We start from the raw sequence: 26,230 nt of genomic DNA on the forward strand, positions 1-26,230 counted from the left end.
TTGTCATTCCTGATTTCAGCATCTTTACTTAAAATAAGGCTAAGAAAAGCATTTTGGGAAGGTAATGAAATAAGGTTGTTTTGAAAAGAACAGTTTTTTATTTTTATTTTTAATTCCAGCATTAGCGATATCGGGAATAGTGGTAATTACCTGAACTGTAATTGCTACATTTCACGCAGTTTGGCAATACAAATAGCTGATGAGCACATACCTATATCACATTTAAAATTAATATATTATATTTCATGGCTTAGAAAAGTGCCCGAGACTGTTTGATTAATGCTGAATCTGTTCTGTAACGGAGTCGCAGCAGAATGATTTTTAGTTTAAGAAGCAGCCTTCGTATTTTGTTTCTGTGTGTCTGAGACGTGCTGTTGAATCACCGGAGCAATTTTTTGGATACCTTTTGAATACCCAGCGAGCAGTGCAGAGAGGAAAAGAGAATATTATGGGATAGCCCAAACCTTGGGATTTCAGCTGGTTTTGTTTTCAGCGGTGCCGTTCTCTGTGTTCGGATTCCAAAAGTCCTGTACCGAGGGGACAGGCGGAGCGGAGCTGCGTGTTCATCGCTGCAGTCCTATCGCCGCTGGGAGCAGGGGGAGGCTGCGGGTCCCCGCAGAGCAGAGCTGCCGCCTCCCTCCAGAGACCCCCGTCCCATGCCAGCGGGGCGGGAGATGGGATGCGCGAGCACAGCACGGAGGGGTAACGAAACATTTAGCGTTAAATACCCTTCCGTAGCCGGTGGGGGGAGGGTGGGTGTGTGAGATGTGACATAACAGCAGGATTGCTGCCAGTGCCGGGTGATTTAGGAATGACTCTCTTTGTCGTAACGGACTGAAGGCTAAATAAATGAAGTTTAAAAAATGACTTCCCGTACGTAGTGTAGATTATCTTAGGAATTGTGTTGCTGTTCTGGATTGCCTTAGCGGTCAGGGACACCTGGACTAAGTTGCAGGGAAAAGGGACTGTTACCATTTTTTTCAGTTGTCTCTCCAATTGTAAAATTAAAAGTAGTATAAATTCAAATCGGTGAAACTATGATTGGAATTTATTTTCATATTCTTTCAGTGCTGTTTTTATTTTGAGCAACTGTTTTAACTTTGAGGTTTTGGGTAGATGTTAGTTTTTTACCTCCCTTTGCTTTCTAATTTGCAGGATGCTTCTTTAAAGGCTGTAATCTGATTTGTTACCTTTCCTTTCTTTTAGAGCATGAAAGAATAAGCTTGCAGGTAAACAGAGATAAGATCTGCAGTCTAAGACCTGAAAGCAAAAGCAAATACTGCAGGCCATGAGAAAACAAGCACTATCAATTTGATAAAGGGCATGAAAAAAAAAAAAAGAGTAGAGAAACTGACTGCGTACATGGGTATATATGTAGAGGAGAGGGGCTGATCATCCTTTTTTCTTTTCTTTTTTCTTCTTTTTTTTTTATTTTTTCTTAAATATCAGTGTGCTTTTCATCATCATTACATGGAAAAAAAGTCCCAGAAACAACTCCCTATATTCAATTTGCCCTCTGCCAGGCAACGTAATTTAATGGTCTCATCATTAATTTATTATTTCAAAAGCAGTATTCGAATCCCAGGCCTTCAGCCGCTCTCGGTATTGTGCCTGTATTGGACATCTCTGCTTGCAGTGCTTCAGCAGTGCCTGATCATCATTTAGTCTTGCCAGTTCCCTTCAGGGGTGGTAAAGCCATCTGCTCCTGTGGGCTTTTACAGAGCAGGGTTCCAAGATCAAATTTTATTTAACGCAATATGTCCGCTGATGAGGATGGCTTTTTCAGCTCTTCCTTTATTTCAGTTTGTTACTAGACATGGTGGTAAGTAGAACTTAGATTAAAATAACCCTTCATTTTCTTCCTTTGGCAGATCCGAGCTGGGACTCTGCAAAGTTCTGTAGAAATTCTTATGTTCTGCTGCTTCTGGTTTGGTTTGGTTTGGTTTTTTTTTTTTTTTTTTTTTTTATTTTTACTTAAATAGGATATTAAGTATATGTTGTAACTTCCACTCTTTCAAAGGCATGAAGGGAGAAATAACTGATTTAAACAGCTTTTCTCTTTTGTTACTTTTTTGCGGAATGTGTAGGAGTGTCTTAACTAACACTTAATATAGATAATAAGGTTGGAAAACATTATTTTGGTTAAAAATGTTACTATCTAGGATGTTGTGCAGTAGTTCTTCCTAGCTGTCCTTCACACAGCTTCTGCTTCCCCTTTCTTCATTTCCTTCCCTTCCTTCCCTTCCTCCCTTTGTGGCTAATTTGGTGTCTGCTTTTGTGGTACCCTGCCTTCAGAGGAGGGCAGGCAGAAGGCTCCCTCAGGGATGGCAGCATCATGACTTGCCGTGGGGTGGTGATGGTGAATTGGCATTTCTCCGATATTTTGCAAGTTCCATCATGGTAATGTGTGGAGATGTCTGCTCTCCTACATCAGCATTAGCCCAGGTGGCATCTCCGTAAGGCACTGGAGCTACTTATCAGAGGAACACTGGAGTATGTATCACATGAGAAGTCATCAGCCTCAGTTCAATCAGGAGAGTGGGAATGCGATGTAGATCCCCATAAACAAAAAGCATGTTTTATTTTGTTCTAAAAAATAGAAGACAGACCCTTTGTTTTCAGACTGAGATCACCTGTGAAATGTATCTGTATATATAGCTGTAGCCCAGATTTAGTAAGGGACAGAACAAGAGAAAATGGTGTTTTTTTTTCAGAGCTCATCCTTTTTCTGTGCCATCAGCAAATTTTTTTTATCCAGCTGGTTCCCTTCCTGAACTAAAATATTCAATGACAATATGACAGGAACCTGAGAGAGGCTATTTGTTACTAACTGTCTAATTCTGATATGTTTCCCAAAGTATGTTTAAGGGTTAAAATCACCATTGCTTACTATTGCTGTGTTTTATGGTGCGTTTTGAGCATTCTGGCAATAGTCTGTACTCCAGGAAGAGCATCCTTCCAGTTTTTGGTAAATTAATTCAATTTAGTGTAGCAAGACCATTTTTGTGTTACATATTTTTTCCAGAGGTGGTCAGGAATTTCTTTGAGTGATTTATTTTTCATATTTTTTCCTTCTCTTTTTTCCAATAGAAAATGCAGGTTGTGCTTTTGGTCTGGTGGGGTTTTGTGATTTGTTTTTTTATTTCCCCCCCCCCCCCCCCTTCACTTTTTTCCCAATGGAAAATGCAGTTTGGAAAGTTAAGTCTTGCTTAAATGCCTTAATGTTTCCATTTAGGGAATCCACCTTTTGGTGGCTGCTCTGCCCAGAAGGCATGTGTCAGTTCTGCTCCTTCCTTGCAGAGGCAGCAGGGAAAGCTGGGCTGGGCTTCGGGGCAGGAGACGCTGGACACACGGCCCTCCGCTGCCTCGCTGCGAGGCTCTTGCGAATGCTGCTTCCCCAGAGAAACAAGTGAAGTCAACAACAACCTCCCCAGTAGGCAACTGGCAAGCCAGGGGAAATATAATTTCACTGATCTGAAAAAGGTCCTTTTCTGGAAAATACTGCCCATGAAACTTTTATGTGTGCATTTTTTACTTTGTCTTGATTTGGAATAAATTACTCCCACCCTCTTTGGAAACACAAGAGCTTTTTCATAGAGGAAGTTTTCCATCTTATGTATGGGCTTATTTTTCTCCCTTTTAACTTTTTTCTTTGCATATGTTCATTCTTCCATTGTCTCCTAAAGGAATTTCTGGGGGTGTTACAGCAGGGTAAGAAAAGTTAGCCAAGATCAATTGTATACTAACTGATCATGTTTAAAATATGTGGAATGGAGATCTCATCAGAAAATTGCTTTGTTGGGCATTCATATGGTGATCTACATATTTTTACCTGTCGCCTATGTAATTAAAGAAGTTAAGGGGTAATGGAAAATTTTATATTGAAGTGAAAATTTTATATTGACATATGATGCATGCTGGAAATTTCTTTTTTCTCTCACTTTTTTTTGCAGCCAGTACAAGGCTTTGACTATGCCAAGCAACACTTAGGTCAGCAGGGAGCTGAAGATGAGGTTTTACCTGTGACTCAGGAGACGGTTGTACTTCCACTTCCAGTTAGAGATGCTCCTGCCTCCCAGGAGAGAGAAATTACTCAGGATGGGAGCACCATCAAAACTGCCAAATCCAATGAAACAAGGAAAAGGTACGGACTGGTGTGTTTCTGCGGAGGGGTGGAATGGGGTACCCGCTGCTGGTTGCTTAGGAAAAACCTGTAAGGTTTGGCACTCGGGCTCTGTGTGGCAGATGGTTCCTCCACAATACATTCTTGGCATAATGCTGGTTTGCGCTGGGTGTGTAAGATTGTTGCAAAAGACAAGATAAAATAAAGTGAAGTCTTCAGAGACGATACATGCATAGAGGAGGTAAATGGGAAGTGCCTCTCATGTGTATGCTGGTGTTGTACAAGAGATGAACCCAAACAAAACATAGGATCTGGAGCATGAACACCAATCATCTCTCAAAAGAACCAAAAGACAGGACCTCAGTCACTGTAAGTTGCTGTAGCTCTGCTGAGAGACTGTCACTCCAGAACTGGACCCAATGTCTTCATTAGCAGAAGGGCAAACCCTTAACATCTACTAAGTTGTGGAAGACCTCTAGAGGCAAAGCATCTAAAGCAGCACAAAACTTTTGAGAGTGTAAGAATAGACTAGATAATGTCAGTGTCTAGGGTAAAGTGTCCAAGGTTTGCAGTTTCTTCATAGCAAGTCTACAGGGTTGTAGGATCACAGATTAGAAGGTCCCCAGGAAGCTGTTTGGCTCCCCCTCTTCTCCACTGCAGGGCAAAATACACCCCTAACTCAACTTTAGCTGCCTTGTTTTAAAGTCTTCAAGTGGTGGGATGATCACAGCCTCCTCAAGCAATCTGTTCTTCACTACCTTTCCCATCAGGAAGTTTTACCTCATGTGTACCCTCAATCATTATCAGAATAGCTGAAGGTCGTTATTTCTTGTCTCGGCCATTATTTCTTGTCTCGGTCATCTCGGGCAAGGAAAGCAGATTATCACTTCATCCTAGCTATTTTGCATGCTTCAAGTCCATTTTTCCTTGACCTGCTCTCCTTGAAATTAATTTAGAATGGAGGATCATCAACTTTTGTTGCTGAAGAACAATACTGAAGGGAGCGGAGGAAAATAAAACTGTTTGGTAAACAGCCTGAACAGATGTAACAGTTGTTGTCTAGTTCACTGGCATTACACTACAAAGTCCTTGCCTCTTGAAGAGACTTGATAACATAAAAGAAGAGTACCTGGCTAGTGCAGAGAAGTTCTTCATAGTTGAGTCACCTCATCTTGTACTTGTCAATGGGCAATAATATTTGCCCCTTTGGAGTAATGGAGTAGCATGAAAAACTCAGCACAGTATTGCTGTACGCTGTGACAGGGACGCACTGGAGCCATCTGCAGCTGCAGGAGGTGTGTGCTGGAGGGTGTCAGCCTGCACAGTGTGGGGCTGGAGGACCTGGTGCTGCTGCTCTTCATGGGGGGTAAACCTCCCATTTGGTCATAAAATGAAGTTTTCCTTACAGAGAAATGGAAACAGAAGGATCCTGAGCTGGTGTGTGGTTTGGCATACTTCTCTGGTTGTGTAGTACGTCACCTGGAATACGGAGAGAGCTGTCTGCAGGGAGTACCAACAGAGGAGAGTAAGCCAGCTGAGAGCTCCCCTGGTTCCTGCGATTGCTTCGCTGGGTTTGGGTGTAAACTCCTATTCTGTCAGGTTATATAGTCCGTATGAAAAAAACAGCGCTTGTCCCTTTTGAAGTCTTCCATCCTCTGATGAAATGACAAAGGGAAGACGACCATGACACCAGCGGTGGTTGCTGGTGCTGGGCCACCACAGGTCAAGTCTTTACAGGAACTGTTCTTTAAAGTGTTTTGAAGTCTCTCCAAAGCTGTGTGTAAATACATACAAAAAATGTAAACCAGCCCTATTAATCCTCTAACAAAAGCGATTAAGCACTTCACTCAGCCCTTTGAATGAGCGCAGAAATCCCCCTATAAGTACTCTGCACAATTGTAAACAAATGTTGATAAGCAAATTGATCCAGAAATTCACAGGAAAGTTATTCTCACTATAAAATGTATTGAACTTTAGTGTCTTTCTAAGCAAATAACTAAGAGTTAGTTTTGCTTCCTTCGGGGCGATTACTTGAGTAAGTGAGAACACACAGAATTTTAGTCATTTTTCATTCCCAGGAGCTGTGTCTGGGGATGAAATTTAACGGTTTCTGAAGATGAAAGTATATTTCGTGACCTTTACGTATTTACTCTTTCATCCGGGCTACTTTGCAACTTGGAAAGGTCAATTTAAATCAGACTGCCATGAAGTGGCTGGTAACTGATCAGAATATCTTCTTTGATATTACCACTGAAGGAAACTTCACAGTTAATACGATGGGCACTTAAAAAGGATGAATATTTAAATTAGCGGCAGCAGAAATCATTCTGCAAGCTAACCGTGTTGGCTTCTTTTCCTTGTTCCCAAGTGGAGCAGGTTTTCCCTAGGTATTGGTCTGTCCCTGGGTGAATTTTTTTACTGAGCTGGGATTATTCATTAGCAGTGACAGACAGGTTTATAGGGGAGAAATGCTACTTTTCAAGACTATTTATTCTCAATAGAATTTCCCAAGGAAATCCTTAGGCTGGGCTGAGCTGAGCTGGGTCGCGTGCTGAGTTCTCCTAAAGCCCTGCAGCTGGAAAGAGCCTGTCTCAAATTATATATATTTCCACCTAGGCTGTCTTCAAAAGAGAGTCCCTAAGAATTACTTTTCTCATACTTGTCCCTCCCTGTTCTGACCACAGTAAATGCTCTCCGCCTACACCAGACAGGGCAGTCGCAACTGGAGGTAAATGAATGTTTTGAGCAGGCAATACAGTATTGCCAGTAATTTACAGGATGGTTTTTACAGTTGCTTTGCTTTAGTACCATTTTCTGGATATAAGGCCATTGTGACAGCAATAGAACTTGATTTGATTATTTATTTTTTTTTCTGTGTAAATGAAAGTCCTTGTGACTAAGTCCATTTTTTTTTTTTTTCTCTGCTGCAACCTCTTCACATTATCCCGTCATTGGCTGTGAAAATTCAGTGCGATTAATTGCAGATAGGTGCATGAGAAACTATACAGGTCCTGTGGATTGTTTTCATTCCCGTTGTGGCGAGTTTCATGTGTAGAAACAATGTGACACTGCGTTTGGATGTGGAATAGCACCAAACTGAACATTTTCTACTTTGGCCTGCCTTTCCCAACTTGTGTAATTTGCCCACCCCAAAGAGAAGAGCTTGCCCCCGATGCAGCCCAGAGTTACGCTGCTCGTGTCTCTTCTTGCTCCTCGATGGGACCGGACACTCGCAGTGGTTCTGCGCTGCCCTCCCTCCTCACCCTCTGCAGGGACAAGTTTCAGGGAAAAGATACGCAACGGCTGAGTTAAAACAAGCATTTTCTTTGGAATTTCAGCAAATAATGGTGCTGGCTAAACAACGTTATGTGGGAAAAAGGAGAATTTTCTTATCACGTTGCACCTGCGTGCATGTAAAGTGAGCGAGTGAATTTTGCATTGCGGCTGACAAAATAGCCGAGTGTAAACGCAGGCTAAATAATAAAGGAATTATTTTAACCATAGGTATAAAAAGAAAGGTCTGCTTTATTTTAGCTGTATAAATGACACTGAATTGATAACGGGATTTTTTTTTGTCCTCTGCAGCAATGCTTCTTTCACTGTGGGGGTTGGGCATGAGAATTGTTTGCTTTTGATGCCGCTAAGATGCCTATCAGCCCTGAGCTAATAGAGAAGTTGTGTTCTCCTCCCGTCGCTCTGTCCCTGCCTTTACCGTGTTTCTGTGTGCAGTTTATATTCTAGCTCCTTACGGTACAAAATCAGACTTGAAAACTCAGTGATGCAAACTATGCTGAATGAAATAACCTTGAAACGAGGTTTATAAGGAAGAACTCACAGCCTCCCTTGTTGCTATGGTTACTTGCAGCCGGTCCCCGAGTCAGAACGGCTCCATCATCAGCAATGGGTCGGGAAAGCCCAGCTCCGGCCGGAGCTCCCTCCAGAAAGTAATGGCACCGCAAAAAGTGACAAAAGACGAAGGAAGGAAAAGAAATGGTGAGAAGTGTTTCTTGATGAAAGCTGCTCGCGGTTGCCCCTATAGCCGTACCCACACAGGCACTAGCCATGTTGAAACCGTCTTCCATACCTTTACCAGTACTTACGCATTTTCTCTTTGTAGCTGGTTTGTTTGTAGGGTTTTTGTTTTGTTTTGTTTTTGGTTTTGTTTTGGTTTTTTGTTTTGTTTTGTGGTTTGTTTTTTTTTCCTTTACTGCTATAACTGTTTCTCAACCTCACATGAAACAGTATGGTGTTTACTCTTTATGTGTGGGCCTTTGCAAGTTTTCTTTTTTTTTTTTACAAATTGTTTTTTAGTTTTAAAATACCAGTGAACTAATGAAAACATGATGCTGCTTAGTAGGTGGACAAGGTTTACAGCTTTTTTTTTTTTTTCTGTGTAGAGCCCTAAGATATTAATTTCCATTACTGCTTTTGCTGAGCTGGCCCAGATCTGATGAAGATGAATTAATTAAGTAAAAATTAATTTGAGAAAGTGTGAGACATCCAAAGCTTTTATTTTGTGTCTCTTATCATCCTTATCATACCTTTTTGTTATTAACACTTACTGACAGCTTTTCCTGATGCACCTACGCTGGATATTTTTTAGAAGCCCGTGGTCGATGGTGGTGAACTTGTGACTTGAGATGTATCGGGAACATCTGATAGGAGTAGAATTCAATCCCCTTTCTTCCTTGCATTTCTTTTGTCTGTCTCTCTGCTTACTTCTCCCGAGTTGTAGCTTTGCTTCCATAGCTATATTTTCCATATGAATAGAAAACACTGTGGTTGAACCAACTGATCATTTCCCTCTGAAGAGATGGAATTAAACTGGATGTGTTCTCATCAGATTCTGTCATGAACACAAGTCCATAATTCTTCTTTGTTAAAAATAGAAGCGCAGAAAGGAGGACCTGGATAAAGAGAAAATCTTAGTGCAAATCTCTACTCCTTTCTCCAGTAAATCACCTGAGTAACCTCTGTGGAGCATTCTGGTGGCAATCCTGGTATCACATCGCATCATCCCTTGATGATCGTTATGCCTAATACTAAAGTATCACGCAAAGGCTTTGCTGCTTTAGCAGGAATACAATGCCATACAGAGACGGATACAAAGCACCAGAGATGACCTTTGTTATGTACAGCAAAATCATACTGTGTTTTTAAAGTGTCTTCTGTTCTTGCCCTTCATGTACCATACAGCATTACATCTTGTGGGGACCGGATAATTGATGTAACTGTCATACACTGTTTTTAAATCAGCTTCACTGAGATTTATGCACAATTGCACATTCACACAGATAAGTGAAGTTGTTAATTTTCTTTTGTTATGTGTTTGTCACCTGTACTGCTTTCTTCTGGCAGACCTGTGGCTTTACTGATTAATTCAGACCTGTAATAAGTATTCTCACTGCTTTTTCTCAGAGGTCTTTTTTTTTTTTTTTTTTTTTTTTTATAGAGAGCATAACAATGTTTCATGGTTTTAAGTTTCAAGAGTTGTGATTATTTTTTCACTGTTTCAAATGTAGCTCATTTTATAAGACAACAATATTTATGGTTTCCAGTGTTAAAAGCTGTAATTTTTGCTGTTGGTTTTTTTTTTTTTTTTCTCTGCCCAGAAAAGCCAATATTCAGAAATAGTGTCAGGTGATGTTTACATGTGTAGGCAAAATAACTTAGTGAAGGTATTTTTTTTTTGTTTTGTTAGGTTTTAAATCTTCAAAGAAAATTGGTAAGAACTTCCAGTTTCTTTGTTAAAGAACTGACTAACACCTATCATCCTCTCTCCTGATACACATGCTACTTAAAGAAACCTTTCAATGTAGTATAAGGGAATACTGACCCTTTATTTTAAATCTTAATTTCATTATAATTCTAGCTTCAACTTTATTTGATAACAATAACTAGGCACTCTTCAAATGATCTGGAAAACTAATAACTGCTTTATTTACATGTTTATTTTACCTTTTCTCTCGTGTCTTCTGAAAGAAAGCCTGAATAATGTTATTAAATAAGGTCAAGGTGCTCCTTGTTAGGAGCAGCAAAAGAGCTAAATGATTTTTAGGAAAACATCTTTAGTGCATAATCCATTCATAGTATGGTTACTTGTCGTTTGTTCCTACCACGTGCTGGCAGGAAGTTCTTGGGCTTCTGTGGCAGAAAGGAGAAGGTGGGTTTCCCTGATTAAAAAGTAATAGTAGAGCATAAATATGAAATAGACAGTCTCCATCTGACTATTCTGGCTTTGAAGGACCCTGTGCATGAAACACCTTTTCTGCAGAGCCCTCCTCCTGGTAGAGACTGCAGCTGCTTCTTGAGGAACTTCCTTCACTTGGCTGCCATGGCCCTATAAAGGGTCACCCGGTAGTTTCCAGGCACAGATATGAAGTGGAATAAATACATTGTTCTGTAGTAAAGAGATGGGGACTTTTTAGCTGTAGACATATCTTTTATGATATGTTTAAAAGACTTTCCTGACGCAAACCTTTCAGAACAGATTCGGAGAAGGAAGATGCGGCCGTGGGAAATGAAATGGCCTCCCCCTTACCAGAATCACAGTGCTGACCCCACATTTATTTTTTTATATGCATGCGCAGATGTATTTTTGACTTTTGAGATCCTAAATGCCTATTGGAGTTGAAATTAAAAAACAAAGATCAAGGCACCTGTTACTCTTCATCACAGAGCTTAGGCTTTGTTCCTCAGTGCTATGATTACAAAGACTGTTGTCATCTCGGATATTTTGTTCTTTTTGCAGGGTTTTATCTTTATCCAGCGTGATTAGCATCAATAGAACCTGTTGGCTGTTTTTTCCTTCCAGTTTAAGAAAGAAGCTGCTTTTCACCTAGTTGTTTGTCTGAACCTGCTCCAGCTCTCTCACCTGGTTGTAGGCTGATGCCTCCAACGCGCATGTCAGCGAAAGCAGCAGCATGTTTTCTTCTCTGAAAAGCAGCATCTTAAACCTGGAATGAATCCCTTGATGGTCACATGTTTGAATTGGGGACTCCAAGTTAGAATGGCTCATTAGTTGCCATAGTTACAGACCAATTTTAGATTCTATTTCTTGCTGACATTTAGTTACATGGAAAAATGACAGCACTGGATGTTACCTCAGTACATAAACTCTATATGGCTTGCATTAAAACTGACTCCAAATGGAGTGTGTCAAGGCTGAGAGTGAACAATGTGAAACCACCACAGACTGACAGGCTTGGCTTAAGGACCTAATGCTTTGGAGGAGCAGGAGAACTCTTTAGCTGAGCCCTATTTCTACAGAAAACACAAATAAAATATCTATTTGTATTACAACAGTGATAAATTTTGGTAAGCTAATAGCATTTTTTTTTTTTCTTGGAAAACATTTATTAGTATTGTAATAAGAAGTTTCCTTTCTAAAAGTTGATGAGTTGGGCTTTCGTTTACTTTGGGTGCTTAAAAAAAAAAAAAAAAAATCAAAACCTTTTTAAAAAAGTGCCCAATTGCATATATTAGAGGACTGTGAGATGAATGAATCAGCCAACAGAGGTACTGGCAATTTCCGAGACGAGTTTGTAAGAGGCACTGTGGAAGAGAACAACAGGATATTAGCACTTTTGCCTATCGTTTTATCAAGCCAAACATCATTGAGGGAGAAGCAAATGGCTGAACCCACACATGCTTAAAGAACTATAGCAGCCTACATAAAACCTTTCCTTCCATCAGCTCCTCACAAAATGAAGCCAGTGAAAGTTGTAGATTGTTTTTCCAACCTTTAAGTGCTTAATCTTCCACCCTTCCCATTAGCATCTTCCGGAGGGCATGATTGCTTGTTTGTTTTGAGAAAAACAAAAGCTTTAGTTTGCTAGCAGCTCTTAATGAAGCTTATGACTCCATACCTTTTGGGTGGAGAACTCGTATAGTTGAGCCCAATTTTGTACTTGAACCTCATTGTCACAAGAGGACACACCTCACAGGTGGAGATGCACAAGTAGCATTCTCATGGAGTCAAACTTCCGTGTGTCAGAAACCTTCCTTTCCTTCTCCTAGGAATCCCAGCTGGAATGCTTCTTCTCATCTTCCAAGCATTTGGACATTGTCTTTAAAAATAGATGTAACTTTTCAGAGGTCATTCAGTCAAGAGCCTCACTCCTTTTTAAAATATCAGTCTCCAAGACTATCATTTTCTCTGTCCAGGCAGAAGCTGTCTTATAAATTTTTAATTTTCTTTTCCTTCTGTTCTTTGTAGGGATATCTGAAAATCAGGTGTCTGCAGGAACAAAGTACCGGGGAGGAAAACTTGGCTGTACTATTGGCTTAGCTAAAATCAAAGGGAGTTTTGGATGTAACAGCCAAGCTATGATACGCTGCCTCCTTTATTCTCCAGAAGTGTGGGCCACCAGTTTTCACACTGTCTGATGTGGCAGCTCAGCGTCAGAGCCAGCTTTTCTGAATTTCTGAGCAGTTGTCTGTAGTGACTCAAATTAAAATTAAATATGGCAACAGCAATTGAATCCAGTCGCAGCAATGCACCAGTCTGCTTTGACTGAGAGTTAGCTAGAGGATCTGGTGTATCCCAGCAAACACCCAGCACCCTTCATCTGCCTTTTCTGTGCTGGGTGGGGTGAAATACAAGTTTGAATGGAAAGGGCTTCATCTTGTCAAATCTTGGTCCTTTAAAGCTGGCTTCCTAAGCTAACCTAACCAGGCAGGCTCTCTAGTGACTCCAGGGGGTCACAGCTAAATGGGACAGGTCTCTGCTCTGGAGGTACTCGCCTTTCTCTTTCCAGTAAGGAAGGAGCCCAGACAACTGCATTGGAGCATATGCGCAGATTTGAAGTGAGATTATTCCCTTTCACGATGCCTGTGTCTCTGAAAGGCTGGAAAATCGGAGTGCTAGGAGGAATTCACGGTGTAGACAGGAGTCTATTATTTTCATCATTCATTCCCTCATCCTGAAGCATTACCTTAATTTCCCCCAGAAAGAGTGTTAGTGGGGATCTTTATCTAAGTCTTCAACCCCTCAAAGTAAACTTCTAGGTTTTCTGGAGTAGTTTCCTGACAACCATAATCCCTCATATCCCTGTGATACGCTGCCTATTACCAGTTACTATTCTCTTTGGACCTCCCAGAAGCTTTATACATTGATCCCTTTTTTTTTCCTTTCTTCCCCCTCCAAAGATGTCAGCTTATGTGACATAGCCTAATGTTTCTCCATACTGTTCCCATTTCTTCAATTGTTTTTTTTTTGTGTGCGTGTGTTTGTGTTAAATATAGAGAGCGCTGTGACCCTGCTAGCATCCTGCTGGTGAATGTGAACCCTTTGTTCCTTCAGACATAGCCAATACCATTTCTCGTTGCTTTCTCCACTTGGGTTTGGTTTGCAAGAGGCAGCCAAGTGTTATAACCTCTTCTGTGAACTTCTGAGCCACGTTTCTGAGCCTCTTCACACTCCTACAAAAGCAAAAGGTGCTCCACCGCCTCTTTCCGCAGAGAGAGAGAGTGTGGGAGAACAACCAGCGCCTCTGAGTCGTCCATGCTGCGTGACCGGGGCCACCCAGGTGCTGTATGCACAGGCGTGGTAGAACATGCATAAATAAGTGGAAAATGCCTTCTGTTTGACCTCTTTTAGGTCAGCATGGCTAACCCAGCTTATTCTTTTTCTTTCTGAGCCAGTCTTCTTGATTGCTTCCCTCATGGTAAGAAAATACCTTCTCCTATGTTGCTGGGGGGCCTGTTGCAGCAGACCTCTGAAGGAACTGGGATCTGCAGGTGGTTGTGCAATTAAGTATTTCTTAATTCACGTCTGCCTTCCCCTCCAGGTGAGCTTTACTCTGCCACTAATTGAGTCTGACAGCAGTTCTCATCCAGGCAACAGTGCAAAGAGTGTGTAGATGTTGATGCCATCAGATCCAGTGGCAGTCTGCATGGTCGTGATCTTTCGCTAATACGTCATCATTGAAGAAGACAAATGCACAGTTTTATTGTGCAAACAGAAAACTATTTCGGCAAAGCTTTTCAAAACTCATAAAGCACTATTTTCTTAAAGAAGTAGCTTCTGTTGTAGGTTCTCATGCCTTCCCTATCTTCTTTGTATAGTCATCGTCCTTGTCCGTTAGATAATTTTTTAAAATTATTGAACATGCCTAGGATGGTATTACAGAAGTGCCAGCCAAGAAAAGGGGTTGATGGATTCTCTACAAACATTTTGAAATACATCATCTCTTTTTGAAAGACTTTGATATTTAAATAGATGTGGTTGGAGGAGAAGACATAACACAGAGAGAGATATCCTTGCTTCTGCTTGTAAGGACAAGAAACCTTCATAAAAGAGAACAAAGCAAGCTTTTATGAAATACCCATGTATTTCATAACAAAACTGCAAATGTCAGTTTAGAGATCTCAGACGACCCGCTCAGGTAACTGCTGTTTCAGGATCGCAGGCAAACCCGGGACTGCAACAGCTCAGACGTGTAGCCTGGCATTTAGCAGACTTCGTGTATGAGAAAATGATATCCAGGAGGTACCATGAGCCGCTTCCCTTAGTCTGTAAGCTGTCTGCTTCTCCGAACGTATAATATTTGTGCTGTTCGTGGAAGGCTTAGAATGGCACTGTCTCTCAGTTGGGTGTATTTTGGAAAGAGTGTGTGTCTGTACGCAAGTATGTTTTTGGTTTCTCTACAAGATAATGCAGAGAGGTATTTCAGTCCTGAATAGGTTCAGATACTGCTGTTAGGAAACTTGTATTTTACTTATAGGCTTATAAACTCCTTCAGAAGCATACGTTTCTTTATTGCTAGGAGCTCTTGTTCATACCTTCCTGGAGATAGTCAGCTGACAAATTGAATAATTTAGATAATGTAGAAAAATTCCCATTTTTTTCTATATAGAGAGATTTTCTTTAAAATGAAAACTATTTCCACATTATCAATTTAAATTCAAGAGTCGGGATTTTTGTTTGAAATATTCATACACAGGCTTTTTCCTAAGGAGACAATCTTTTATGTCTGTGGCATAGTTTGCTCTTTGTCGAACGTACAATTTTCATTTAATATAATCTATTTGCTTTCTTATTATTTTAAGCCCTTCCATTACTCGGAGAATTCATTGCACACTATGGGTATAGTTATAATGTTTGCATTCCCTTCATACAAAATAAATCTTTGAAAATTTTTAATGCTTTGTGGAATGACCTAAGAGAAGGCAGAGCACGTCTACCTGCTTGTGAGCGTTTCCCATGTTTTGGCTTCACATATTTTTCTCCGTCTATGTCATTGTTTTTCTGAGGACTTCCAAAATCGCTCAAATGGTTTCTTCTGAGCAGGACAGCACATACCTTTGTTTCAAGTATTTTGATGTAAGATTACCCGATCTGCAGGTAATTTAGATTTCCTTACTCTTTATTTATTTCTTTATAGGTAAGTATTTCAGTCCTCCTTTTCTTCCTTCCAACATATTTTGATTTGGGAGAGGGGAGGAAAGACAAGGTAGAGGGAAAGAGAGAGGGGAGAAGAAATCTTGTATGGCCTTCATATCGAAATCTTAGGCTGACAAAAGTATAACTCTCATTTTTTTTTAAATATAAATTAATAACTAGATGAAAATAGGATATTCCACCTGTGTAATTGTTTCTTAAGCTTTCAGAGCTACAGTTCCACAGCCCCTTTTCCATTGGCTGGAGGACCAATGGCACGAGTGGGTAGCACCACCTGCTGGCATCGCCGGCTGGAAATAGTGCGGAGCTGCACCCCCGTTGGAGGCGAGCATCCCTCAAACAGCTTTAATCTACCAAATCTTGTATACTATTAGTTGCAGTGATGTGGAGATAAAGCTTCAGCGATGCTCCTGCTCTTCAAAAACCCAGTGCTTCACTGCAATTGGCACTCAACCTGAATGAATGATTGCTTTGGCTATATCTGCGTGTACTTCAGTCACAGGAAGATTAGGAGGAGTAATTCAATCTCAGTGGCTCATGTGGCATGAGATATCTAGCACAAGATGTTTCAGAGATGGGAAATTACTGTTAAGTAGGTGATGAAGTCGTTTTTTGCCCTTTTCTGCCACTGAATTTCTGAGTCTCGCTATGTGTGCATGCAGACAGTGCCAAGCAAGAGCAGAACAATGAACCCATAAAGATGTTGGTACGCCATCTGTTTAAAAACAAAAATTAAAAGCATCATTTTAAATCTGTGTTGCTAATAAGCAAATATGCTTATTGTGAGTGACTATAGAGAACAACCGGACAGTTTTCTGCAGTTTCCCGTGCCCATGGGTCGCTTGCCCAGGTGAGGCGGTCGGTGGGTGGGCCAGCCCAGGGTGGGAACACACAGCAGAACCAAACATTCCACGACCCCCACTTTTCTCTGAGCTCCCTCTGATTTTTTTTTTTTTTTTAAAGTTTAGAACTTGCTGTTGTTCGATCGTGTTATAAATGCCAGCTGTAAATTCTCTCAGAAAGGGAGGTATAGGAGCAAATATTAAAATTCCCACAGTACTTGCGTACGGTTCGCTGCCAATACAAATTATAGAAGCGTGCCAGTAACTGCAGATCACAAACTCTCTTTATCGCTCATCAGTGAAAAAAGGGCAATGGAAAAAACTATTTTTATATTATAAATGCCAATTAATGAATGAATGCTAAGCTAAGGTGGAACAGACTTCCAATTTCTAGTCCTATTTGGCTATTATATCCATGCCAATAGCGCTGCGGTAGATGCCGGAGATGTGGTCACAAATGAAAGGGCTGATATACTCAGGGTGCTCTTTGGTGTTCACCTACCACCTCAGAAGTAGCTGTCATCTGTGATTCCTGATACTCTCTACCGTTGTTCTTTTCTTTAATGAGTCTTTGAACAAAAGGAATTCTGTTTAATTAAGCAAAACTCTTGGTTTCTGAGCCTGAAATGTGGTCTGAGGAGACAAGCCACGCATCTGTAGCGAGCCATGCTCTCTGTGGGTGCCTGGAGATGACTGCCAAGGTCTCAGCAAGCGCAGTCCTTCTGAAACACTGGGGTGGAAACGCAGCTGTGCTTCTTGGTGCTTTCTGCTTCAAGTAGGGTACGCAGAGGATGTTTGGAAAGAATCACGTTTTGCAAGTTGATGCTTAGCCAGGGTTTTCGGGCATGCCTGGTTCAGGCAAGCACTGAGACAGGCAGCCAAGGGAAGGGATTCCACAACTTCTTGGTACTTGGACCGCTGATGAGATACTATCCAGGCTCACCTGAATTGTAAGCATCATGAGAGACCATCTTTGTCGGTGAAAAATACAATTCAGACAAACTTTCTCTCAGAGGCAGTCATGTCACAGCAGAGGTACTTTGTTAGGGTAGCGTGGAAGTTTCGGCGGTGAATTACAGACAACAGCCGTCTTCCAGAACTGCATCTGGTGACATACATGAGAATTGAACTGATTCAAAACACCCCCAGGGAAGAATGTCCACGCTTCACTTTTATACTCATTGTAAAGTAAATGCCCTCCTGTTCAAGTGCGGTCCGTGGCAGGCAAGTATCTCTTTGTTCATCTGATTCAGCTGGTGCGGTGTCCTGGCAGCATGGTCATCGGTGGGAGTCCGGCAGTTAATTTCAGTGAGCCAGGCTTGTGATCCACTCGCTCCGGTGAGCGTACAAATTCAGTGTTTGAACAACCCCAGGAGGGAGCAGGGGATTTCACAGCCACTAAAGACTCCTCTATCATATTTGGACAGTTCTGTAGAGCCGGAGGGACAATATTTAATGACAGAGTGATTTAACCCATCTATTTCTCAAAAGCTCAAACAGTGTCAACTCCAGTCCACGCCGAGCACAGGCAGAAAGATAATAAGCTTACTGGGTCGGTTCATATTTTATGTTACCGCTGTCAAATATTTTCTTACCAAAATCACTGGCTGTCTAAACTGCTGAGTTTATACAAGTCCATTGTAATTTGTGCGGTGATTAAATATTAAAACAGAGTGTATTTTCAGAGGAAATAAATTTAGAGCAGACCACTTTGTTCTTTAGCAGAGGATCTCTGCTCCTGTCAGTTAGGAGATGGAGCAAACATTCTTCCCTCTAATAGCATAATTATTCAAAAATGTTTGCAACAATCTCTTTGTAGAATTTGTGCTCATGCTTTAGAGTCATTCTTTTATTCCAAAATGGGGATAAAAGGTTTAAGATTCAACAGCTGATAAGATGATGCAGGTTTACAAACAAAATTTGGAGGAGAAAGGGCGCAATTGTACGTGAAAGACTTATCATTTTATATAGAAATCTAAAACTAAAGATGCTTCACCATGCCATTTAATTTTAAAGATTTTCAGAGTCTTCCCCTGTCTGAAGAAATTTTAATGGTTTCACTTTACAGCCACCTGAGGTACTGCTTTGCAAAGCAAAAAAAAGTAATGTAAATTTGGAAACCATCAGTTTCTTACGCATGTTTTAATACACAACAGTAATGCCATCGTTTTAACAGATGGCATTTTCAGCATTAATAACTTTTGCTAAAATCAGCAGGTTTATTTTTCAAATTTTGAGAATGCCCATGCTCCTGCAGTATAAGCCACAAAAAAGCTGCAGTCTTGGGTTAGATCAGGTGTAATTACTGATGCTTTGGCATATGGAGACCTCTGTGTGTGTGCACACGCGCATAGAACATCTTTTCCACCTGAAACCTAGAAAAAGATGTACTTTGGCTTTCATTGTCACTTTCATACAGTTTTCTGTGTCACTCTTTTTCTCCTTTTTTTTCCCCATCTTATTAGTGCAGACTGCAAATCAACCTTCTTTGGGGGAGTGCCAGATAATCCTTTGAATACCTTATGTTGTCTGTAATCTAATGGGATTATTTTGCAATGTAAAGGTCTCCCAGGTCTGTTCCTCGAGTGTACTGAGGCAATCATTAATGTAAACCATGGGCTGTCTGAGTTTCACCTTGAACATGCAGTACAAATATCTGTGTCTTTATGCTGAGTAAGTTTGATGTGCTTTAGTGCCCATAAGTGATGAAGAGGAAGGAGGCATTCTCTTTGATAACATCGCCAAATCCACCATTGACCCCTTCGACACCTCTTCTGGATCGGTACAGCTGATAGCTATCAAACCTGTGGCTCTCCCTGCTGTTCATGCTGCATCAGATAGGAGCCAGGAATCTGCCATCATTAATGGAGAGGTAAGGACTGTCTGATAATCTCTCCAGCTGTTTCCTTGGCTATATCCACAGGTGGAACAATATTAAGCCCATTGCAGTTGAGGACTGGTAGGAGCTTTTCACGCTGATGCTATATAAAGTCCCATTAGCATTGTATGCACGGAGGTCTGAGAACTTAAGATCTGCTCTTTTGCAATGCACGCGACCTCGGAAGAGCCGATTGTCTATATTCCTGCCTTCTCAATATCCTTCTCTCCTGTCGTATTAGTTTTAACAAGATGAGTAATGAGGGCAGAGAGCAGAATAAGGTCTTTGTCCACACGTATTCTGTGGCTGACCACGGAAATGCATACAGATCATCTGACTCCCAAGCTGATCTTTCAATACTGAGCAACACATCTCATTCAGAGCAAGAAAGGGTGGAACAGGACCCCGGCTTTGCTCAGTCTGCACTCCAGCCTGCGCACAGAGGGTGCAGTTGTTTCTTGGGAACAAAGCTGAATGGCGCTGGCCAAACCCCATGCTTTGGCTCCAACACTTGTATGATTATTCATGTTCTTCTGTAGATTTAATCAAGAGTGGTCCATTTACAAACAACTGAGACTTCTATATAGTTGTTAAACATTATGGGGACAGGCTGGAGAGGTGCCTTGTTTGCAAACTCACACTGCAACAGTCGTTTAAAGATCAGCCTGAATCTCTCTGATGCTGTTTGAAAGCAACAGGGAGGGCTGCTGCCAGAGACACCGTAAAAGACAGTGTCTTCAGGCTTCCCGTGTGGGCCTGGATTAGAGCAGTTTGCCATGCTCCGTTTCATACTTATATTTTAAGCCCTGATGTGCCACGTAGTTTCCAAAACCAGAGAAAGGCTAATTTAGATTTCAGCATCTATTTTCTATACGTCAACAGGATGGCACTCCTGGTGCTACATGGTGTCTTGTACATACATTTCTTGAGATTTGTGAGAATACTGTAGTATTTGACTCTGGAAGCTCAAAGCCCAAGTAAATTTCCCATTTCCATGTAACTGACAACATGAAGCAGGAGGGAAATTATCTCCATACTTAGGAGCATCTATGGGACCTCACCTGTACCGGGTCAGACCAAACACCCATTTATTCAAGGATCTTCTCTCTGACATGGGCCTGTAACAGATTTGTAAGGAAGAATACAAACAAGAGGAACACACGATGCTCTTTCACCAGAATTCTTCCCCAGCCACCACTGATGACTTATTTTGTGTAGTGAGGGGCGATGTCTCTGTATTTACTGGACCCTAGAAGAGTTTTCATTGGGGACCTCTCCCCATGGTGCCCAGAAGCAAGCATGGCGTTGGGTCACGACAATTGGCTAACATCATCGGTGTTTTTCTTCAGTGGGTGTATCTGAGTCACTGTTGTGATGGTACATAATTTTTAGGCTAAAATTATTTAACCATCTGCCAAGCCATAAAAATGCAGCGACTCTGTTCACTTGCAGTTCCTCGCCGCTTACAGATGGCACGGTGCGGTACAAAAAGTGCTCTGTAAAATGACACATGCAGCGCATCAAACACACTCCAACAATACCTTTTGGAAGTAGCCAGCCCAGAACCATCCTTCAAACATCTTCTTGCCTTTTAGGTGAACAAGGCTTTGAAGCAGAAGTCCGATATAGAACACTACCGCAACAAGCTGCGCTTGAAAGCCAAGAGGAAAGGGTACTATGATTTCCCACAGGTTGATAACAACAAGGGGCTGACAGAGAGAAAAAGGATGTATGAAAAAAATCAGAAGGAATTTGACCACATTTTGGATCCAGATGCAGATGTCTCGTCTCCGTTTGCTGAGCCTAAGACCAGGTGAGACTTTTTATAAGCACTTCTTCATCTGGGAGGAAAGTTGGGGTCACAGGGAATCAAAGGGGGCGTTCTTAATGAGCCAGCTGTTTGCTCTATGGTCAGCTGTCCCTCCTACTTCGTGAAGAAAATTCATACAAACCGTGGTTATTTATGAAAGTATGTTATCTGGTAAAACTGCAATGTGATTAAAAAGAAAGAAAAGGAAAGATAAAAAAATAAGGGAAGGGACTGTTGCAAATTCTTGTGAGTCATTTTCCAAGTAAGGTAAATAGACAAAGCGGTGGTAGTTTTGGTTTTTTGTTGTTTTTTTTTTGGAAATACTGAGAGTGGTCTTAAGCCAGGAAGTTAGCACCTGAATTCATTGTTTTCCAAAGTTCAGTGGTGTTATTTTGTCATTATTTTATCTGAATATAACTATTGCAGCAGGCATAGGATAATACAACCAGTACGTTGTCCATGTATTTCAGTAAGTCCTGCAGGGATAGTATCTGTAAGGATGTGTATGTCACTGTTATTGGTGATATTCCTGCGCCTTTGACAGAGAAAGTCATAATTTGCCCATCTGCGATGTGAAGCTGGCATATTGTATAACAGTACTCCTGTTTGATTAACTCTTCACTGTCTCTTGAAGGTGGCACACCAGTAGTATTCATCTTCCCATTGTAGGAACGAGGGGGGAGCGTACATGCTGGTTCTGCCTCAGCCTACGGTGGGTGGGTGGACCTGCTCCACTGGTGGTGCTCTCTGAAGCACAAGTTGAGACATAGAAAAGAGGAGGTCACACCAGTCCTACCCAAGGAATGGCACAGTATGCAGATTCCTCTTCCTTAGGGGTGGTGGAGGTGTGAAGGATTGTAAGAGAGTGTGTTTGCCATTGCACCTCGCACCACGAGGGCGCTGGTTCTTACTGTAATGAGGGACCAGCAGCAGTTGATCTGTAAGAGAAAAAGGGATGCCGAAGTGCAGTTCCTTTAGAAATGGTCTCGTGCCTGGAGGTGCAATCTTGCATCCCATCTCCTGGAAAGTTCAGGACCAAAGTTTTCCTATGAGCATAAATCCTGACTGCAATCAAAGCATCAGTGGTGACACAGTCTTTGCACACAGTGCAACTTCAGCAATTACCTTTGGGGCACAGGGAAGAAAAAGACTGCAATGGGAACTATAGAGGCAGTGTTGGCTTAGAACCTGGGCAAAAACGGTGATCAGATGAACTTCTGTAGGTCTAGTGTTAAATGACTGAGGGATACCGCCCTTGATGGGCCGTTTCCCAGGATTGCACTGGTCAATGAAGAAAAAAGATGCCGACTTAACTGTATGTTATGTCCTTGCTGGAGGGTCTGGGGCATCATTTGCTTGTGCAGCTTTCCAGTGAAGGAGGAATAAATTGCTCCAAATGCACTGAAAAGGTAAGATACTGAGCCCTCAGCACACAGGAGTCCTGCTCTGTCTGCAGTCTGTCCAGAAGACATCAATGAAACAGTAGAAACACATGACTGTGTGTTGTACATATAGCGAAGGACTGAGGCATTACTTTGGATGTTTATTATGTGTCACACGCCATGTAGGAAATGTCTAAAACGTTACACATGAAGCTTTAATGCTAACCATCTGCTTTTTGTTAAATGTACCGATGTTTGTTTGTTCGTGTGCCAATGTGCTGAAAGGTCCCGGAATACATTTTTTCCGCGTGCTTTCTAATGTGTTGTGTAAAGCTGTCATAGTCTATTTGAGATAGTGATCGCTGGCATGATGTAAACTGCTTGAAGGCAGGTATACTGCTGTAGAGGAATGATTTCCTTGTGTAGCTGAACCATAAAAGGCTGACTGCTGGATTTACTTGTTAAATATATAGTCCCTATCCCTACGTAGGAAGCGAGAAGAACCATTTCTGGTGCAGATCTTCACAGATGTTGCAGATGTTTGCAAACGAACCAGTTCCAAAGTCTATGCTAAAATTTCCAAACTAAGACCTGGAACTGAAGTTGACATGCTGCAACACACGCCAGCTCTATTGTCTTAATTTTTCTGACGAAAAATAAGATGGCTAAAATGGCATACTGCTGGAGGAAAACCTTGAACAATACTGCAAGGCAATGTGTGGTTTGGTTATTGATAAATGAATCAATACAATTGTATTTCTGGAAGGAAATAAAATTGCTTTTAAAGCAATCTAGGTTAGCATAAAGTTGAAAAGATTTGATTTCTAACTTTTTCTGCTTTGTATCATTGTTTGTATCATTGTATTTCCAGCAATTAAAAACTGAAAAATTGAATATTTTTTTTTTTAAGAATATCACTTAGGAGTAAGTAAAATTGATTTCAGTTTCTAGGGAAAAGGTCTATTCCACTCTTTTCTGTTTGTGTATATTCCACTAACTTAAATCACATTATTACAACATTTCCAAAATATATCATAAAATAAAGCTGCGGTTGATTAGATTATTCAAGATCACCTTTACATTTTGGATTTGTTTTAAATTGCATTTAAAAGCGATTTACAAAACATCACCGCTAAATAATTTGATTTGTTCAAGAACAAACAGCTTTGCGCTCTTCGTACCTTTGAGTCTTCCGTACCATAAAATTCATATTTTAAAATGTTCCAGTTGTGTTCCCAGAAGGCACTTGCTAACCCATTTGAATGCCAGTTGTTAGCGCTCATACCTCCTTTCTCATTAGTGAAACTTTCTTAAATGAGCTAATTGGCAATCTCAAGGCAATTTTTAAGAGCCTACTGATGATACGCACTATTCTGGGTTTTTCTTTAATAGTTTGTAATCAGGTCAAGAATCTGCATGTATCAGAGAGCTGTATATTTGAATCGCTTAGAAAATATATCACAACTGCATCACCTCCGTATTTATGGACCTACTGTAAAACACATATGAAATTTTAGAGACCTTGAATGTAGGAACATAAAGATTGTCAGATCTGATTAGCCTTAGCATAACCTAATTCCCCATGTTTTCCGGTAATACTGGCGGTGTAGTCTTGGAAGAAACAGGATAAGGCACTTTAATTTATTCAATATTATATTTATAGGGGAAATTTATTCCAAAACTTCTGCTTGTCTTCTGCTTTGGCAGCGCATTTGGGATTTTCAAACATGCGCATGGAGATTTGTGATTAAAAGCCACACAGAAGTTTTTGAAAGTTGCCTTAAAATGCAGTACATGCTTGAGTACTTTGTTTAACCAGAAGTGTGAAATTGATATTTTTTTTTTGTCCTACCTTTTATCCTGTCTGATCATGCAAACATCTGTCTTTCTGGATTTCTGCAAACCAGTTTCTGCTGCTCTAAACTGTCAAGGTAAAAAGTTCTGTTAACCAAATCTGTAATATCCGAAGAATCGGCGAGTTCGTTTGGACTGTATTGTTTTTTCATTTCCTTGATGGTTCTTGAGAGGTTAAACCATGAAATCTTTGTAGTTGCTGAATGGCACAGAGGCTACTTAACGTGGTTTCCTCTTATGTCCCTTACAGAAATGGTCCTAGGCTTTTCAATTTCTCAAATATTGTAGTAGATCTCTTTGTAAGCGGTTCAGGTAGTCCCGAACATTTAAAGCTCTGGAGACCTTATTTTTACCCCACTTATTAACTCAAATGGAGCTCTCGGCCACTGGCTCGCTTTAACGCAAACAGGTTTTGCCCTTCAATCAAATATTAGCACAGGATTGCATTTTCTCTCGCGTTACCTGGCAAGCGTGGGAGAATGATGGAAAAGTCACCGAAGCCTTCTCCTGTCAATAGCCCCCTCTCAAATTTCTGCTTTCAGCTCTTCAAGAAAATGACTAACCACCAGACACATTATGAGAACAGCATCTACTAAACTTTTTTTTTGGTTTAGATGTAGCCTTCTTAAAAGATGCAGCTTGATGAAGCGTGAAGTTCCTGTATCACGATTTGGCAACCACTCCTGAGGAGCTTATGTACTACAGCTACGTTCTGTACCCTACAGAGAAATGCTGCGTTCGGTTTTTGTGTAACCGATAACAAGGAAAGAAATGGTTGCGTTGGAAAGATTGCAGGATATTTTGGGTATTGAGTTACACGCTGTCTTTCTAGTCCCTTTACTTCCCTTTGCTTCTGAGCACAGAGTGGGGGATGCCTTTGCCCCGGCGCTGCTCAGAGCTACGCTGGAAGCGGTTTAATCCCAGAGAGTACGGCCCTCTGATGAAGTTGTGGCCAGTTACCAAACTGGCTATTTAAAAACAGCATCTTGCAAGCAGTTCCCTCCCACTCCTGCCTCTCTTCCCGTTCTCTTTGCTGGGTGTTTGTTTCACTGGAGCGTTATTCCGCTTCTCTCTCGTTGCTCGGGATCAGCAACCAAAATGTCTGCTCCCCATCGGAGTGTGTATTATTTTTGGTGCAACTATTTATTTTTTATCACTTTGAATCGTATCGTCTGAGGTGAAAAGGGTTCTGACATCGTCTTGGGACATGTTTCATCTGATAAGCTCCCATGTATGATGTCCATGTCTTTACGTAGCTTTATTTTCTTTAACAGTAAACAAAATTAATGATCTCTTAATAACATTATTGATTTCCAGCACTTCCATATACGTAGAAACAATAGCCTATACTAAAGCAGCATTTTTATGAACCTCATCATTTTAGAATAAAGGTAAGTATTGAAAACTGCTGCCTGTCACCTTTTTTGGTTTCTTTTCGCTTACTGTTTTCTCGTTTCATGTTTTCTAGGCAACCGATGAAGAACTCGGTATACAGAAGCAGGCAGTCTTTGAACAGTCCTAGCCCAGGAGAAACTGAGATGGATCTTCTTGTGACTCGAGAAAGACCTAGACGTGGAATCCGTAATAGTGGATATGACGTAAGTTTATCAGATATACGCAGTGAAATTTGCTCAGTAAAGTCTTAACTTATGCCTCAACCCAGCAAACTATTGCTAAGCTACAAGCCAGAGTGCCACTGGGTATTTAGCGTTGCAGTACGTTATGTGCGCTCAGCATCCTCAAAAAGTCTCCAGATACTCAGAGCACAGACTCTTTCATGTACTTTATAGCTGTACATCATTTTGCAGTCTGAAATGCACACAAAACATTTGCCCTGAAACGTGTTATTTGCCAAAGTATTACATTTTGAATTTAGATACTTCTTCTAAGTATGCAGCCACTTAAATGATACTGAGATTATTTTCGTGGCAATTAAA

The 26,230-nt window shown here is 41.1% G+C and overlaps 1 protein-coding gene across 1 annotated transcript in view; it reads left to right on the top strand.

The window, feature by feature from the left end:
• Positions 1-26,230, top strand: part of KIAA1549L (KIAA1549 like) — a gene marked incomplete at both ends in the record, with an annotated part of 132,392 nt that overhangs the window by 84,066 nt on the left and 22,096 nt on the right. The window contains 5 exons of the mRNA XM_082485809.1: positions 3,954-4,144; positions 7,989-8,116; positions 19,063-19,241; positions 20,843-21,060; positions 25,762-25,891. Coding sequence (XP_082341935.1) covers positions 3,954-4,144; positions 7,989-8,116; positions 19,063-19,241; positions 20,843-21,060; positions 25,762-25,891 — 846 coding nt within the window. The remainder of the gene's footprint in view (positions 1-3,953; positions 4,145-7,988; positions 8,117-19,062; positions 19,242-20,842; positions 21,061-25,761; positions 25,892-26,230) is intronic.

The sequence above is a fragment of the Vanellus vanellus genome (assembly GCF_965231255.1).
Source record: "Vanellus vanellus genome assembly, chromosome: 6".
Classification (NCBI taxonomy): domain Eukaryota; kingdom Metazoa; phylum Chordata; class Aves; order Charadriiformes; family Charadriidae; genus Vanellus; species Vanellus vanellus.